This window comes from Vigna umbellata, chromosome 3 (genome assembly GCF_029865625.1).
Source record: "Vigna umbellata cultivar VRB3 chromosome 3, Vumbellata_1.0, whole genome shotgun sequence".
Lineage (NCBI taxonomy): Eukaryota > Viridiplantae > Streptophyta > Magnoliopsida > Fabales > Fabaceae > Vigna > Vigna umbellata.
This window is the reverse complement of record NC_142167.1, coordinates 23,411,310-23,429,727: the sequence shown is the minus strand read 5'-3', so window position 1 is coordinate 23,429,727 and position 18,418 is coordinate 23,411,310. Positions and strand designations below refer to the sequence as shown.

At 36.9% G+C, this 18,418-nt stretch overlaps 2 protein-coding genes and 1 pseudogene across 2 annotated transcripts; 1 reads left to right on the top strand and 2 right to left on the bottom strand.

Moving 5' to 3' along the window:
* The first annotated feature begins 1,891 nt into the window (after positions 1–1,891).
* Positions 1,892–6,080, top strand: LOC148201995 (uncharacterized). The gene is made up of 5 exons (XM_088109502.1): positions 1,892–2,007; positions 4,241–4,394; positions 4,626–4,737; positions 4,825–5,291; positions 5,622–6,080. Exons 1-5 carry the CDS (start codon positions 1,892–1,894, stop codon positions 6,078–6,080), a joined length of 1,308 nt encoding a protein of 435 aa, XP_087965628.1.
* A 4,810-nt stretch (positions 6,081–10,890) lies between these two features.
* LOC148201994 (secreted RxLR effector protein 161 pseudogene) lies at positions 10,891–11,397 on the bottom strand (annotated as a pseudogene).
* Positions 11,398–14,717: 3,320 nt separating this feature from the next.
* LOC148201993 (heavy metal-associated isoprenylated plant protein 41-like) lies at positions 14,718–17,131 on the bottom strand. The gene is made up of 3 exons (XM_088110436.1): positions 16,893–17,131; positions 15,966–16,164; positions 14,718–15,717 (listed from the first exon to the last, which is right to left on the bottom strand). Exons 1-3 carry the CDS (start codon positions 17,074–17,076, stop codon positions 14,862–14,864), a joined length of 1,239 nt encoding a protein of 412 aa, XP_087966562.1. The 5' UTR covers positions 17,077–17,131; the 3' UTR covers positions 14,718–14,861.
* Between the last annotated feature and the right edge of the window lie 1,287 nt (positions 17,132–18,418).

Genomic DNA, 18,418 nt, shown 5'->3' with positions numbered 1-18,418 from the left:
AATATTCTGTTCATGTAGTCCATAAAAATCGATGGGGCATTCGTCACACCAAACGGCATTACCACGTACTCAAAGTGTCCATAGCGAGATCTGAAAGCCGTCTTTTGTACATCTTCCGTCTTGACAAGAATCTGATGGTACCCAGATATGAGATCAATTTTTGAAAACACCTCTGCTCCTCTCAACTGATCTAATAGATCATCGATTCTTGGCAAAGGATATTTGTTCTTTATTGTAACCTTGTTCAACTGTCGATAATCCATGCACAACCTTGAACTTCCATCCTTCTTCTTCACCAGCAATACAGGAGCTCCCCATGGAGACACACTTGGACGGATAAACTTCTTCTCCAACAGATCTTCGATTTGCTTTTTCAACTCTGCTAGTTCGGCAGGAGCCATTCTGTATGGAGCCATAGAAACCGGGCCAGCTCCGAGCACTAGATCTATTGTGAAATCGATCTCTCGACTAGGTGGTAAACCTGGTACTTCTTCTGGAAAAACATCAACATATTCTTCTACCACAGGTATTCCGATGATTTGTTCTTCAGTATTCTCTCTTTTCTCCTGAACTAACACCACATAGCAGGTAGCTCCATCTTTGATATCCTTCGCAGCGACTCGAGTTGAGCTTAGTTGTAAATTGTTCAAATTTAGAAACTCTATCTTTTGTTTCCCACAATCATTTCATAAGTAATGATTTCTCATATCCACTCCAACATTTCATAAAAACCAACAATTCATACCCTCTTATCCACCTAACTCAATCATGTTCATTCTTTAATCATGAATTCATAATAACCCGTTTTGGTATCGATAAATTAAACATATTGCCAGATATCATGCTTCATATTATAAACTCATTTTGCCCATAACGAGTATAACTCAACATATTTTCACCAAATAAAGATCATGGATCAACCAAAATACATCACATATCTTAGGAACTACATATTAAAGTCTGGGCTCAATGTAATGATAAATAAAATATATATGAAATGTTTACCATGATAATATTATGCATCTACAATCAACTTGTTTTACTTTATTTTCATCCTAGTAGAGATTTTTCTTTACCCCAATTGGTCACTGGAGAGGACCCAGATGTCTGAACGAATCAAACTCACCTTCGACGCCAGCACATATGACTAGTAACAACTGACTGGACCAGGTGTTGAGACTGTGGCAAGTGTACCAAATCGTTCAAGTAATAAAACGGGTGAGACCGAATATCGTTTCCCAAGAGACTCGTGTCCTAGACAATCGTATAATATCTAACTAATTTAGACTAAAGAATGATTCCATGTTTTTGGGATTTTCATGCAATTAAATTAAAGATAAAACATAAAGGGTAAAAGTGATCTTTGATAATGCAAACACTTAAGAAATGAAAGATTAGAAATGATATGGAATGGTATTGTTGGGGGTTGATTTCACCTACTTCACTCTTATGTATAGAAAATCACTTCCTCTTCATTAATTAGCCAATGTCAATCTTCTAATTTACTCAAACCCAATCCCTTGGTAGAGAGAGCCTAGACTTACTTCTTAAACTCCAATCCCTTGGAAAACCTAACAAGTTCATCCGCTTTAAGAATTGAGATTCAAGACAACCGAAGGTCCTAGTTCTATCCCTAGATACAATTTCCTTTAGGTGTTTAATCCATTTCTAGATTCACCCAATATTTCCCGATATCAAGCAAACCCTAAAATCATGATATGGTTGAATTACTCATACAAGCTTTAAGTAGAGGAATTAAACACTAACAATCAATGAAAGAGGCATATAATCATTCAAAACAACTGTAATTACATAAGAGATCCATGGTTACATCAATCCCCAACAAAAATGAAACTAGCTCTCCACGAATGGAGAGCTTGAGCTTACAACAATGGTGGAAATGGAAGAAGGAGGAGGACCCAAGGATGAAGAAGGGTTGTTCCCACAGCTCCTAGCTCGCCTCTGGACACTCCAATTGAGAGAATTTGTGTCTGGGATGCCAAAGATGTCAAAGCCCTTCTAATTTGGGGTTAAATAAACCCAATCTGCCAAATCAGCAACAGGCGCGCTTGAGACCGCGCTCCAGCGCGCGAAGACTGGAAAAAGGGCGCTCCAGCTAGCTCCAGTCCTGGTGCAGAGCCCGCTCCAGCGCCCTTGGAAAAAGGGCGCTCCAGCTAACTTTTTTCCAGATTCTGGTTCTTCATATTTTTGCTATTTTTGTTGTTTTCTTATTTTCTCTGGTTCCAGCACTCTTCATTTGATGCAGAGACTTCTTCCAACTAATTAACTTGTTTAAATGAAGGGGTTAATGATCAATTTATCTACTTAAAGCTTAGGATGAAACCACTTCTTAAACTAAATGAAAACTAGGATTTACAAGGTAAAAAGGATGAGAAAGAGTTGATATTTTCTCTAATTCAATCCTGAATTCATAGTAAAATATGCCACTATCACCAGGCCAGGGCTGCTCTATGATCAGGGATGTGCCAACTCAGGTTTTTAAGGTTCCTCTATCCTACCAACAAAGGGAGGCCTTCAATAATTAACAATTTATTTATTTAATTTATCTACCTTGTTTTCTTATACTCTAAATCTTAAAATGCCTAATTTTACTTCCTCTCACAACAACCTCAAACCCTGTATATATATTTAATACCCATATACAAGCTATTACAGAACCCTTATTCCAAACCTTCCAACAAGATTAATTTCAGCCAACAAACTCATTCAATAAAATCATCACAATAAACATCCATAATAGAATTCATACAAGATAATTATAAACAATTAACAATAATAAAACATTACTATAAATGGTCATAGAAGAATACAATATTTGACAATCATAAAAATAATCTTAATATAAAAATTCATGGGGAAACAAGAAGTTGAATCTGGCAGAGCCGGTTAGACAACTTCTAATTCATCCATCAATACAATATAATTAAATAACAAGAACAATACATGTCTGGGGAAATAAGAAGTTGAATCTGGCAAAGCCGGTTAGACAACTCCTAATCCTTCCAAAAATGCAATAAAATAAATAAGTAAAGAAATAAATAGTTTGGGGAAACAAGAAGTTGAATCTGGCAGAGCCGGTTAGACAACTTCTAATCCTTCCAAAAATGTAATAAAATAAATACGGAAGGAAATAAAAAGTTTGGGGAATCAAGAAATTGAATCTGGCAGAGCCGGTTAGACAATTTCTATTCCTTCCAAAATACAATAAAAATAAATAAGGAAAACAATAAAATGTTTGGGGAAACAAGAAATTGAATCTGGCAGAGCCGGTTAGACAATTTATAATCCTTCCAAAATACAAAAATAAACCACTAATAACATACAATTGACATAACATAATCGATATCACATTTTACAACTATCACACTTGGATATTAACACAAAAAACATATTCTCATTTAAAATTCAAAATCATACAGAAACAAAATACTCCATATTTAAGATTTAAAATCAGACAAAAGAATAATATAGCATATTCAAGACTCAAGATAATACAAAAAGAAATACTCAAAGTTAGCTTCCCTTACCTCTATTCCAAACTTAGTTTCCTCTTCTCAAACCGTTCTCCGGAAACTTCCAGAATTTCGCCTCTTTAACTAGAATTTCCTCTAACTCTCTTCTCTCACAATTTCTCTAGAATTTTGGTGCAAATCTTCAGCCTCCCCCCTTGGCTATTTATAGCCAAAAATTTTACGATTCATTTTTACTATTCACTTTTACTATTCATTTTTACTATTCAAAAATTATTTTTTATTCACCATTCTTATCTCTGAATGATTAATTCTACGTGTTCTCTTCCACAATTTATTTTAATATTTTTTTTAACTATTCACTATTCACTATTCACTATTCACTATTTACTATTCACTATTCACATTTCTAAAAAAAATCCTAAATAAGTTATCAAAAATTTGAAGCTCTCCCTCTAGAATTACTATAACTTTATATCCAAAAATTTACATTTTTCTATCCATTAAAATTATTATTACTAATAAAATGTTAAAATTTACTATTATAAATATTTTTTTTTCATGGATCTTACATTTTAACTTACAAATATTTTCAAGGATCTTACACCTTACCCCTCTTGCGTGCGAGAGGTGCGATCTTTCCTTGGACATGCAGGTTTCTACAGGCTCTTCATCAAAGATTTCAGCAAGAAGGTGCTTCCTTTGTCCAGACTGCTGCAGCAGGATATTGACTTTATTTTTGATGACAGATGCAAGCAGGCGTTTGATTGCCTGAAGGAAGCTTTGACCACCGCCCCTATCATTCAGGCACCAGATTGGACAACCCCATTTGAGCTCATGTGTGATGCATCAAATTATGCATTGGGGGCTGTCTTGACACAGAAAATTGACAAGCTGCCGAGAGTGATCTACTATGCTTCGCGTACTTTGGATGCTGCCCAAGCAAATTATACCACCACTGAAAAAGAGTTGTTGGCAATTGTTTTTGCCCTTGATAAGTTTAGGTCATATTTGCTTGGATCTCCTGTTATTGTGTACACTGACCATGCAGCTCTGAAGTTTCTATTGAAAAAGGCTGAGTCAAAGCCTAGATTAATCAGGTGAATGCTACTGCTCCAAGAGTTTGACTTGTAGATTAAAGACCGGAGTGGAGCACAAAATTTGGTTGCAGACCACCTCAGCCGGATTGAGAGAGCTGGGAATGAAGTTGATGTGTTTCCAATCCAGGATGACTTCCCTGATGAGAGTTTGTTACTGATTTCTTATTCTCACCCCACTCCTTGGTTTGCATACATTGTAAATTATTTGGTTGCTTCTGTTTTTCCTCCCTCAGCATCACGTGCTCAGATTTCTAAAATTAAGAGCGATGCTAAATATTATGTTTGGGATGACCTATATCTGTGGAAGTTGTGCAGTGATCAGGTTACGAGGAGATGCATTCCTGACCATGAGATTGACTCGGTCCTGCAATTTTGTCATGCCTCTTCACCTGGTGGTCATCTGCGGATACAGAGAACAGTTTGCAGAGTGCTTGACTGTGGTTTCTACTGGCCTTCCATCTTTAAGGATGCGGAGAGGATTTGTAGCACCTATGAGCCTTGTCAGAAAGCAGCAGGACAAATTTCACAGACACAAGAAATGCCTCAACAGCCTATGCTGTTCTGTGAGGTGTTTGATGTCTGGGGTATAGATTTCATGGGTCCTTTCCCTGTTTCCTTTGGTTTTTCTTATATTCTCCTTGCTGTGGATTATGTCTCAAAATGGGTGGAAGCTAAAGCCACCAGAACTAATGATGCTCGGGTTGTTGTGGATTTTGTTAGATCTCACCTCTTTTGCAGGTTTGGAGTGCCTAGAGCAATTGTTAGTGATCAGGGAACCCATTTTTGCAATAGATCCATGCAAGCTTTGCTCAAGAAATATGGGGTGACGCACAGAGTTTCTACACCTTACCACCCCCAAACAAATGGGCAGGCTGAGATCTCCAACAGGGAGATTAAGAGGATTTTGGAAAAGATTGTCCAGCCTAACAGGAAAGATTAGAGTAGTAGATTGGATGATGCTCTTTGGGCCCACAGGACTGCCTACAAAGCACCGATTGGGATGTCTCCGTACAGGGTTGTCTTCGAAAAGGCATGTCATCTACCAGTTGAGATTGAGCATCGGGCATATTGGGTTGTGAAGTCTTGCAACTTCTCCATGGACCAAGCTGGAGAGGAAAGGAAGTTGCAACTGAATGAACTAGATGAAATCCGATTGGAAGCCTATGAGAATTCGAAGTTCTACAAGGAAAGGACCAAGAGGTTCCATGATAGCTCCATTGTTAGAAAGGACTTCGAGGTTGGCCAACAAGTTTTGCTATATAATTCTAGACTCGGCCTCATGGGTGGTAAGTTGAGATCAAAGTGGACTGGACCCTTTGTTGTGACTAATGTTTATCCTTATGGTGGAGTAGAAATTCAGGGTCCATCTGCAGCAAAAGGCTTCAAGGTGAACGGGCATAGACTGAAGCCTTTCCTCAGCAATCCTATTCTATTGGATGAAGTGGTGGAGGAGACGTCTTTGGTCTACCCCACCTACCCTCCCACCTGACTCACGGAGTTTCTGTCCTCCTTCCCACCTCACTTTTATTGCACTTTGTCGATATCTGATGACTGTCTGATTATTTGATCTGCTGATTGTGACACACTGAGGACATTGTGTTGTTTAAGTGTGGTCTATTAATGGAGGTTGTTTCTTTGTTCATGTTTGTTTCTTTGTTCATGTTTCGGTTTTCATGTAGTTTGTTGCGTCTTGTGTACAATTTAGCATGCTTTTCGTGAAGTCTGGATTGTGATTAGGTTGTCAGTTTTCCTTCACTTCATTAATACTCTGATTTGTTGAATCCTTGCTTTTCTATACTTGGAAGATGATCATAATGTTTGAGAGTTGAATTGATGGTGACCAAACATCCTATGCGAGATTTGAGCCATTTAATGATTTTTCTTGTGTGTGATATGACTCTCGATTGCTTGCACATATGACTTGGCTTGACTGTTTTTGATGATTCTTGATCGATACGCATGTTTAAAAGTAATAAAGGCACTTTGTTGTTGAGCCTCTTGAGCCAAATGAGCCTACCCTGTTTTAATCCCTTGATAACCCATTTTGAGCCTATACTTTTCTCATTTCTTTGTTTTGAATCTCGTACACTAGCCTAAGTGAAAAACCATTATTACCTTAACCTTAGGGAATTCTGGAGCTTTGGAATTGTTTTGGGAATAAGTGTGGTCTCTTGGGAGTTTCAGATGAATTGGCTAAAGTGAGCCTTCTCTTTATTGTGCTTTTGTAAATATATGGTATATCTTGTCTCTTGAAGATGTGTCTAAATAGAGTAAAGAAAAAAGATAGTTAAAAAAAAAGGGAAACAGTGAAAAATGAAAAAAACAAATTGTGAATAATGGAGTCAGGATGGAATTAGAGGTTGTGGGTGTGTTTGAATGTATTACACTTGTTCCCCATTGCTCATTTGTTCCTTATGGTTTGTAGCTTCTTACCCAGATATATCCTCCCTCGTCCTTGGCCCCATTATAACCATTAAAAGACCTTTTGATTTAAACATGAGTATGTGTTTGAGTGTTGATATTAGAGGCTTGCCAAGTCTATTTGTGTTTGTTTTCTTGAGTGCATTGAGTGACATTGATTTACCTTAAACACTTGAGAGAAACACTGATTGTGTGCATCTGTGAGGCTCTGTTGCTTTCGATTCATCTCTTGAACTGACTGACTGTTTTCCTTGTACTAAACTGTTTGGATGATTCTTTGAGTATTTGCTTTCATTGACTCTGTGTGGGATTCTGTCTATACCTTTTACTGTCCAAATTTTTTGAGAATTTGTGTTTCTTTCCTTGTTGGTCTTTATTTTCTGTGTGCTGGGTTTGTGTCACTTCCCTTTGTCCTTTGATTTATTCCTTGATCAGCGTCTTGATTTTGCCTAGGAGTACAAAAGCCTAAGTGTGGTCTATTTTGATGAGTTAATATTTTCTCAATTTCACTTAGTTTACTGTATCAAATTTGATCAGGAAATTGTACTAAAATGTCCGGTATTATTCCGTTTTTGTTAATTGTGCGTAATTTAGTCAGAAATTCTTATTTTAATTTATCTGAACTTATTATTTTAATTAATGATTGCAGGAAAATTTTGAATTACATTCTTGGACATTTGGAAGAGATCCTTTTGTACACGGTGCTGTTTAATTGGGAGAAGCTAGTTCCATTGATTTATTTCTGTGTGTTTGAAGTCGAAAAAAAATGAAGATGTTTGACTCATGAAGGAAGTTTCGGGTTGTTGTTTTTGGATGCAAAGTAGTCCACGACATTGTGCTTACCATAGCTGGAATACCACACATACGTGGCCACTCTTTTATTCCTTCTGCCTTAATTGATTGCAAAGAAATAAATTCTGAAAAGAAGATAAAATCCACACGGCCATTCAGCCTTTTACTGGGACAACACATCACAGCCCCATAACAATTCAATTTGTCAAGTTCATTTTGTCAAGCACATCAACACATGCCACATAATGTCACGGCCCACATATTAGAAAAGAGAAGCAACTCTCGGTGTGCTTATTGGAGAGATTTCTATCTCCATGCCTTTCTACTACACACCATAACATCACATATGCTGGAACCAAAAGGGCCATCACTCACAGTATTATTCTCCACTAAGGTTTTGTGTTGGCATGTAGTGATACTTTGGGAGAAATGCACGTACACTTGGGAAGAGATCCATGCAAGATTTTGATCTCTCTACTTTGTCCATTCCACAAATAAGCTTTTATCCTTCCATTGTTAAAGGAATTCACGGACCCAAGTAAATCTCAGCTAGAAGAAGTAGTTCAAATGAGGATACAACCCTTTCATTGTATAAGTCACGGTGCAACAAAGATAAAAAAAACATACGGCCCTTGGACAACTAAGCATCAGCAAAATATATGAAGGGATAAAAGGTGGGAACAACCATTGAAGGGAATATTATCTTCACTGAAAAGCTCGGTAGAGGAAAAAGAGAGGGGGCCTTCATCATTTAACTAAGTGAAGAAAGTTGAAAGAGGGAGCATAGACGACCATACGGGGCTACTGGGAGTCTGGACACTACTCTTAGTTACAGAACTCACGGCCATACACACACTCTCTGAGTGTTTGGTTTTGAACTTTTGACTGTGAACGCTTTTCTTGGAGGGGCTGGAGGTTCTGATTCTACTCTGCTGTTCTGGACGCTACTCTGCTTGTTGGAGTTCTCTGCAGAAAAACAAACTGGTTGGAGGGCAAGGACTAGAGTTGAAGTCACGGCTGCTGGAAGAGAAGAGCTTCTGGTTTAGTTTCTCTGTCAGCACAATGGAATGGAGCTTAGCTTGAATAGGTTTTGTTCGTATCTTTAATGCTTAAACCAAGAATCATGTGATTATTTTTCTACACGATGGAAAGCATTAATTGAAGTAGCCTTGTTCATTTGTTGTTACGCTTTCATCAAATGCAATTTTACTTTGAATTGCACTCGTTTGTTTCTTGCGTCTTTGTTTTATTCCATTAGCTTTGTCACTTCTACACGGCTGCACTCTAATGGAAAGAGTATAATATTTGTTCAATTGTTTAAGGGAGGAATAAGTCTTTGGTTTTGCTAGAGTAAAGTATAATATGTGTAGGAAGGGGTCACGACATTTTGCATGAAAAGCACATATCATTCTTTAAAAAAATCAGAAAAACATTGTCTAAAAGCATGCCATATGAGGTGATGAATAAAAAATTGAAGGTGGTAACTAAATTGAAGTATGTGTCACGGTTTTGGAAAGGAAAAGGAAGTGGGGTCTTGGCTTTGAATATTGCATGGTTTCTATTCCCTTTCTTAGAGTAATCCACGGTTTTGGGGAGAGAATATTTTAATCATTTGAGAAGCTCATGGTGTAGCACGTTAATAGGTAAGGTTCCATTTGTTTATTCTATTTCTTTCTTTGGATGTAAAGCTTGTTGATTATATGGGGGTAGGTAGTGGAAGTGGTGATTCACGGCTGGAAGAAAAGAGAATTGTCTTTCTTGTTTGAGATTGAAGAAGTGATTAGATGTGGTATGTGTACGGTGATAATTTGGAGAGAAGAAGTTTTATTCATATGCTTTGAAGAATGAAGCACATGCATAGGTGCCGGTTGGTGTGCTCGAGAATTGCTTAAGAGTAGAAGGGAGAATTATTTTGGATGAGAATAAGAAGGTGTGCACGGATGGAGCCCCTTTTTCTTTCTTTACTGCACCGAGGAAGAATACATCCCAATTGAAGCGTGATTGACTTTTGGTGCATTCCAATTACCAACTTCCGCATTTCTTGCTTAATTATGTGTGTATGAGTTGGCGCCTACTTGCGTTTATGGAATTGTCAGTTTGATACGGTTTGTTGCATGTTTAATTTGTTTTAAGCAATTTTCATTTTAATGTTTTTAGTCATATTTTGATTTTAGATTTTAATTTTTCCGTACCAAAAACAAAACAACCTTTTGAACCCCCCCTTTCGTGTGTGATTTGAGACTGAACCGCAATATTGGTCCTTGAGATATAACCTAGGAGTCACTTCCTAGTATCTATACTGCATTATTTTGTTGCATAAAATTTGTATGACCGCGATAGTCGTATCACTCGGGAACAGTTTCCATTTTTCTAATATGATCTGTCAGAAAGTATCTGATATTAGCAGATGTTGGCCTTGGTTGCAAAGATTGCAATTAATGGCTCCATTGGTTGCCATGTTCTTCGAGCATACAGTGATTCTGGAAAAGTTTTCATTGTTCTAATGTGATCTGTCAAAGAGTATCTGATATGAGCAGATGTTGGCCCTGGAGGCAGAGATTGTCATTCCTCCATTGGTTGCAATGTTCTTCGAGTATGTTGGATTAATAGAAGAAAAAAGAGGCAACGAGAAAATGAAGAAGGAAGACGGAGAATTCCGTAATTCTGGAAAAGGATATTTTATTCAATATATCTCAGATACATTTATAATGATCAAATTGAAAGCATCCACGTAGCAATAGCAGTTTTCAGAAACCGCGTAGGTATCCAGAAACGGTGGATAAGAACGGGACTTGCTCCTAAAGTGTAGCAACTAATAAATTAAAATAAATTAAGGCAGTTAAAAAAACAAGTTTTAACACTCTTCCTTGTTTTTTTGAACTGCAAATTCTAATATTTTCTCTGAAGAATTTAAATTTGTTGATTGGAAGTGGCTTTGTAAACATGTCAGCCAATTGATCTTCAGATTTGCAGTAAACTAAGTTTACTTCTCCATTTTGCTGCATCTCCCTCAAAAAATAGAGCTTAATGTTGAAATGTTTAGTTTTTCCATGACACACGGTATTATTTGCAATTGCAATTGCTGCCTAATTGTCAATATAAACTTCAGTTTTATTCTTCTGCTGAATATGTAAATCACATAAAATCTTCTTCAGCCATAAAACTTGATTTACAGCTGCTGTTGCTGCTATGAATTCAGCCTCTGCAGTGGATTGTGCTACAATCTCTTGCTTCTTTGTACACCATGAGAAAAAACCTAAGCCTAGGCTAAAACAATATCCTGAAGTACTTTTCATATCATCAATGGATCCAGCCCAATCACTATCAGAAAATCCATACAGCATGAATTCTTTACACTTCTTAAATTTAACACCATAATCAACAATGCCTTTTATATATCTCAGTATTCTTTTTGCTGCTCTTAAATGCATTTCACTAGCACAATGCATAAACCGAGATAAGAGACTTACAGCAAATAGAATGTCTGGCCTTGTTGCAGTGAGATACATTAGACATCCAATCAAGCTCCTAAAGTATCTTTCATCAACTTTATCAGTTCCATCTTCCTTTGCGAACTTTTCCCTTTGATTCATCGGTGTGCTAAATGCTTTGCACTCCTCCATTTGAAATTTCTTCAATATTTATTTTGCATATTTTCTTTGGCAAATAAAGACTTCATCCTCACTTTGTTTGATCTCAAGTCCAAGAAAATAGGACATGAGACCAAGATCCGTCATTTCAAAGGCTTGCATCATTTCTTGCTTAAACTCCTCAACTAGCTTTGTGTCATCTCCTGTCACCAAAAGATCATCAACATAGAGAGAAACTATGAGAAGGTTATTTCCCTTATGTTTCACATAAAGAGTGGACTCAGATAAGCTTTTTTTGAAGCCTATGTACAATAGGTGATCATTTATCCTACTGTACCAGGCCCTTGGTGCTTGTTTTAGGCCGTATAGGGCCTTTTTAAGTAGATAAACTTTATCTTCTTCACCATGCTTCACAAATCCCTCCGGTTGCTCCACATATATTTCTTCTTCTAGAACTCCATTTAAGAAGGCTGATTTGACAACTAATTGGAATATTTTCCAACCCTTTTGCGCAGCTACAGTTAGCACCAATCTGATTGTATCTAATCTAGACACAGGAGCAAAAGTGTCAGAATAATCAACACCAAAAATTTGCACATACCCTTTAACGACTAGTCTAGCCTTGTATTTGTTGATTGTGCAATCTGCATTAAGCTTTGTTTTGAAAACCCATTTGACTCCAATGAATTTTCTGTTTTTAGGCCTGTCAACTAGTTCCCACATTTTGTTTTTCTGTATCATAGACATTTCCTCCTCCATTGCAATTTTCCATTTTGGGAGTTGTAGTGCTTCCTGACAACTAGCAGGTTCACAAATGGCTACATTACATCTTTGATAGATATCATTCAATAGCTTTGTGCCCCTAATTGGAGGTTCATCTTCCAATTCATTCTGCAATAACTCTGTGGTTTGCTCTCCAGGATGATCATCTAGTATATTGTGAAAGGATTCAGTTGTGCTTTGTGAATTCTTCCATTCCCATTGTTGCCCTTCATTGAAATGCACATCTTTAGTGATAGTCATCTTTCCGGTTTGAGGATGATAAACTTTGTAGGCTTTCGAAATTGTACTGTATCTCACAAAGATGCCAGGAATTGCCTTTTTGTCAAGTTTATCACGCTTAACCTGAGGAACATGTGCAAAACAAACACAACCAAATACTTTAAGAAAGGTTAGAGAAGGCTTATATTCATACGAGGCTTCAGATGGAGTTTTGTCTTTCAAGGATTTAGTTGGAAGCCGGTTTTGCAAGTAAACTGCTGTATTAGCAGCTTCTGCCCAAAATGTTTTAGGTAGCTCCTTCTCATGTAATATGCATCTAGCCATCTCCATTATTGATCTGTTTCTCCTTTCACTAACCCCATTTTGTTGAGGAGTGTAAGGAGTTGTTAATTGATGCTCAATCCCAGCTTCTTCACAGAATTGATTGAATTTGGTTGATGTATATTCCTTCCCATTGTGTGACCTTCTAAATTGAATCTTGTAGCCACTTTAAGTTTCTACCATTTTCTTGAATGTCATAAATACTCCAGCCACTTCATGCTTGAATTTCAAGAAAAATATCTAGCACATTCTTGTAAAATCATCTATGAACAGAACAAAGTAAAGACTACCTTGTAGTGATGGTGTTCATTGGGGTCCTACTACGTCAATGTGAATTAGTTGCAACTTTTGAGAGGCTCTCCAAGCCGATTTGGGAAATGTCTTCCTGTTTTGTTTAACAAATTGACAAGCATTACAATTTGGCAAATTATCAGAAAATATTGGTACACCTGTTGACATGTCATTCTTCTTTATTTTTAACATTCTTTCAAGGTGACAATGTCCAAGTCTCTTATGCCAAAGTTCTGTAGGACTGAACTGAGTGTAATAGGCTGTCTGCTCCTCCTCTGTTGGATCAAATGAGAAGCTTTTACCTCTCATTTTAATTTTTAGAATTTCCCGGTCAGCAATGTCATAAATAAGGCAATGTTGATGTTCAAAAGACACTTTAAATCCTTTTTCCATCAACTGTCCTACACTTAGCAAATTTTGATCAATGTCAGGTACATAAAGAACATTTGAGATTGTTATTGTACCTGTGCTCGTTGAAATTACTATGGTTCCTTTTCCTTTTGCAGAAATATAGCTACCATTTCCTATTCTGACTTTCGAGACTTTAGTGGGCTTCAAGTCCTTGAATAGAGTTTTGTCATATGTCATATGGTTAGTACACCCACTGTCAACCAGCCAGTATTCTGAGTTGCCCCTTGCTGAAAAACATGCTGCAGTAAAAATGTGATCTTCTTCGTCTTGCTCAACAACTTGGGCATTGGCTTCATGCTGTTGAAGTTTGCTTCTACAAATGACAGCTTCATGGCCAAGCTGATTGCATTTACTGCACTTTGCGTCTGGTCTTTTCCAACATCTAAATGATGGATGTCCCATTTTTCCGCAATGCTTACAAGGTGGATAATTTTTCTTTTTATCCTTGCCTTTATTTGTAATATCTTCGCTGCTTGTTGGATGGAATTTCTTGAAGCTTTTCTTCTTACTAGTTGCAACAACTTGATGCTTTACTGGTAAAGCATCTTCAACCACATGTTCTTGCCTCATAAGCCTCCGTTGCTCTTGGGCCTGCAAAGCATGTAACACTTCCGCCAAAGTAATCTTGGACAGATTCTTTGTGTTTTCCAATGAGGCAATAAACACTTTGTACCTTTCTGGAACTGTCACAAGGATTTTCTCGACGACTCTGGAGTCTGCAAAGTCACTGCCTAACAACTTTATTTTGTTGGCAATGCCTAATAACGTGTTCGAGTACTCCTTGATTGTCTCTGACTCTTTCATCCTTTGCATTTCAAATTCCCTCCTTAGGTTCAACACTTGCATGCTTTTTATTGTGTCATCTCCTTCATATTCTTCCTTCAAAAATCCCAAAATTTTTTTGGTGATTTAAGAGTCATGATTCTGGTGAAGATCAATTTTGTAACACCAGAAAACAAGGATGACTTTGCCTTTGCCTTCTTTGTTTTTTGTTCCTTGTGATTTTTGATTTGAGCCAAGGTAAGGTTCTCTGGCAGCGGTTGAACAGTGTAATCCTCTTCCACAGCTTCCACAGCTTCCCATAAATCCAGTCCCTCTAGATAGGACTACATTTTTATAGCCCACATATCATAGTCTTCCCCCATTAAAGATGGGAAGTGTTACTAGAAAGGAAGTTGACTCTCCTTCCATTCTACAGGTCTCTTAAGAAAAAAATGCTCTTGATACCAATTTGTCGGATTAATAGAAGAAAAAAGAGGCAACGAGAAAATGAAGAAGGAAAACGGAGAATTCCTTAATTCTGGAAAAGGATATTTTATTCAATATATCTCAGATACATTTATGATGATAAAATTGAAAGCATCCACGTAGCAATAGCAGTTTTCAGAAACCACGTAGCAGTAGCAGTTTCCAGAAACGGTGGATAAGAACGAGACTTGCTCCTAAAGTGTAGCAACTAATACATTAAAATAAAATGAAATTAAGGCAGTTAAAAAAATAAGTTTTAACAGAGTATACAATGGTTCTCGAACAGTTTCCATTGTTCTAATGTGATCTGTCAGAGAGTATCTGATATGAGCAGATGTCAGCTCTGGTGGCAGAGATTGCCGTTCCTCCATTGGTTGCAATGTTCTTCGAGTATACAATGGTTCTGGAACAGTTTCCATTGTTCTAATGTGATCTGTCAGAGAGTATCTGATATGAGCAGATGTCGGCTCTGGTGGCAGAGATTGTCGTTCCTCCATTGGTTGCAATGTTCTTGGAGGGCCTCGACTCATACCAAGAGAAGAATAACCACCAGGAGGAAAACCTCTTCCATGCACTTCTGTCATGTTACTTGAGTGAACCCCAGTGAATGATGTCTCTTCTTTCAGTTTTAGAAAGTGACTTGCTGTAGGGAAATAATTGAGATGAGCTGAAGTTGGTAATTGCTCCTCAGCATACTCAATCTCTTCAATTTGGAGATTTCTTTTGTGTCTAGAAACCCTCTTTCGTTTTCTCTTCATACGCTTTTTCTTACCTTCAGGGATGTACACAAATTTGTATGTGCAGCACTTACCAAGTGGAAAGGGTTCATCACATCTATAGGCATCACCTCTCTTATTATTGTAACCAGGATAATCTTCTATCTTGAAGTCAGCACGCTCAATCAACGTCAAAAAGCATTGTGCAGCAAGATTCTCAATGTCCCAGTAGCTAAAAGGTTCTGTAGTTTTATGACTGATATGTATTTCACCATTGGCTAGAAGCATGCAACTTGCATTGTTGAAGAATCCATGCACAAGGGCTTTATGCATCCTGTAAATTCAAGAACACAAAGAAAAACGCATGCAAACAAGTGATGGTTGATAAGGATTAGAAACTTAAAAACCATGTTTCACAAACAAAGAAATCTAAATAACAGAATATACAAACCAGAAATTCTGCAAAAACATGAAAGAAGACAGAAGCAAGCTAAACTTTTACACTATATATTTTTCTTCTTATCTAGCTTAATATCAGCAAAGAAGAGCCAAGAATAAACACAAAAATACTAGAAAACTCACTTAATCAGCGACGAGCTATCTTCCCTCCCATGAAAGCCAGCGTGAGGAAAGTTGAATATGACTCGATCAAACCTTCGCATTTTTAAATCTGGATGAAGCTTCATTTTGGTTGCATCAACTCCATGTAATAAGAATGCTCCCAGCTTGTGCAATTCTTCTAAATTTGACTTTGCCTTCTTGTACATCTTGGTAACATTATCTACATGTGAGAGATCATTTGGATTTTGAACTCGTGAGCTATGTGACTCTAAAATGTACCCTTATTTTTATTAATCAGCTTTCCACATTGTTCTAGCAAGTACAACCGAAACTAGAGCAGTAAAATAGACAGATAGAGAGAATGAATGAAACATTAAACAACATAAGCAACACTTCCCCAAATTGTGGAGAATGAGAACATGGCAGAAAGCTTTGAAAAAGGACAAAACTCCAAACAGATCATTCCTAAAAGTCAAAATAACTTACAATATCAAAGTATTTAACCAATCTTAACCAAAAATGAAGAGGGCTTCACTTCCAAAAAGGTAAAAAATGAAAAATGTCTTCATTTTACTGGAAACCTTAAAAACACTGACTTCCACTGATAAAACATATCAACATGTCCCAGCTGCAACAATCTTGTTTGCATATGCAATTTTGGCCATGGAGTCTAGCTTTTTTATTCATGCAATATCAAGGAAAGCCACAAAAATGCTACACAAATTGTTAACAAGTTTAAAACGTACCAACAAGATACTACCTTCCATCATCTTCAAAACAACCAAATAAAAACAGTAATAATATTATAAAACAAAAATAAAAACACACTAGGGTTACTTTATGAATAACAAATATGACAAACAGAGAGAAGAACACACATGATCAAATCCCAAGACACAAATAATATTTTTTGCAGGAACAAAATACTGAAGGGTAAGAGAGAGAGACCATAGGGGTTGAGGGAGGAAGCGACTATGTTGGCAGCAGAGCCAAAAGATTTGGCGAGGGAAAGAGAGAAAGAGAAATCACCCTCTCCCACCAACAATATTTGGTGATGACTGGAATAGTGGGTTACCCATTTTGCATCATCTTCTTGAATAGTCTGCCATCGTTGCTTCTTTGATTCCTCCATGTTTTGAAAATGGAAGTGCAAGAGTGTGGCAAAATGCAAAGTAAGAGTAATTTCTCTTTCTATTCTTTCCTGACAATTGCACAATAAAGTTATTCTTTCATGATTTGTAGTGTTCATATTACTTTTTTTTTTACTTTTTTTTTTCAAAAACTGAAATGGAATTTGGCTTTAAGGAGTGATTGTTTTACAGTTCATCCTATGAGATATCTCTAACTCTTCGAACTAATTTATATTTATTTATCATTCTATTAACATTAACATTACAATTCTTTTGTAACACCCTGAAATTATATAAACATGATTTGGAAGTCTTGTTAACCAACTCATGAGATATAATTTCCCACTGTTATCCAAAGAAAGTGAATTATATCACTAATCCTGCTTATGAAAGGTTTTCATTGTTATTACAATAATAAAAATATAATAAGTAAGAAGCAATTCATAATATTGATTCTGAAGGATAAAAAAGGAGAATAATGAAAAAAATCTTATCTTTTTAGTGCCTCATTAGAATTTAAACGTGGATATCATGGAAGTTGCTCAACGTATTTTTGCGTGGAAGAAATGTATTTGTTGGGTATAAATTAAAATAATTAGTTTTATACCTATCTTTTTTATATTATTGAACATAGTAAAAAAATTACATATGAGATTATGTATGATTAAAATCGGGATGCAAGTAATATTTGTCTAATTTCTTTTTGATAATTTCCAAAAACATCTTGAGTTCTTCGACAATGGATTGGGCTTCCGTCTTGAAGGACATTATATCATGATATGTCATTTTAAGAGAGATAAGATTGTTTGTCATGTCATAGAGATATTGAATATCATTGACATAAATATTTTGAACTTTCTTCCAAAATGAGTGACAAGTTTTGAAAGCTCTCAGATATACAAGAAGTTTGGGTTCCACTGATTGCCATAATAGAGCACACAACTATATGTCAGTACATGGCTGTCATCTTGCTTAAGGTGGTCATAATGACTTTGACCAACAAACCATATCTCAATGATAGCCAACCAAGATAAGTAATTTTTACCATTTAACTTTTCATACGTGATGGAGAGACTTTCGAAAAAAGAGATGGCACTGCCGGAAGCCATTTTGGATCAAGGGATAAACAATCTGAAGGAGAAACTGCAAACCCTTGGTGAATATCGAAAGGGTTCTATGTGTACGTTAATGGAACATAGTTCGAAGGGCCAGAACAGGGAGAGGAGAGGTTGGCGGCCGGTATAAAGGTGGCATGGTGGTGTTCTAGTAAGCAGGCGGCGACACGTGAGCAGCACGCGCATGTTCACGGTGCACAAAGATGTTGTGCGTGGCAGCGCATGGAGG

Excerpts from the sequence above, each read along its gene's own strand:
- LOC148201995 (XM_088109502.1), top strand. The coding sequence starts at position 1,892 with ATGGTGGAAATGGAAGAAGGAGGAGGACCCAAGGATGAAGAAGGGTTG. Across the intron at positions 4,395-4,625 it reads AAATTGACAAGCTGCCGAGA|ATTAAAGACCGGAGTGGAGC; the intron begins GTGATCTACTAT and ends TTTGACTTGTAG. Across the intron at positions 4,738-4,824 it reads GGATGACTTCCCTGATGAGA|CATCACGTGCTCAGATTTCT; the intron begins GTTTGTTACTGA and ends TTCCTCCCTCAG.
- LOC148201993 (XM_088110436.1), bottom strand. The coding sequence starts at position 17,076 with ATGGAGGAATCAAAGAAGCAACGATGGCAGACTATTCAAGAAGATGAT. Across the intron at positions 16,165-16,892 it reads TTCCTCCCTCAACCCCTATG|ATAATGTTACCAAGATGTAC; the intron begins GTCTCTCTCTCT and ends TCTCACATGTAG. Across the intron at positions 15,718-15,965 it reads GATAGCTCGTCGCTGATTAA|GATGCATAAAGCCCTTGTGC; the intron begins GTGAGTTTTCTA and ends TTGAATTTACAG.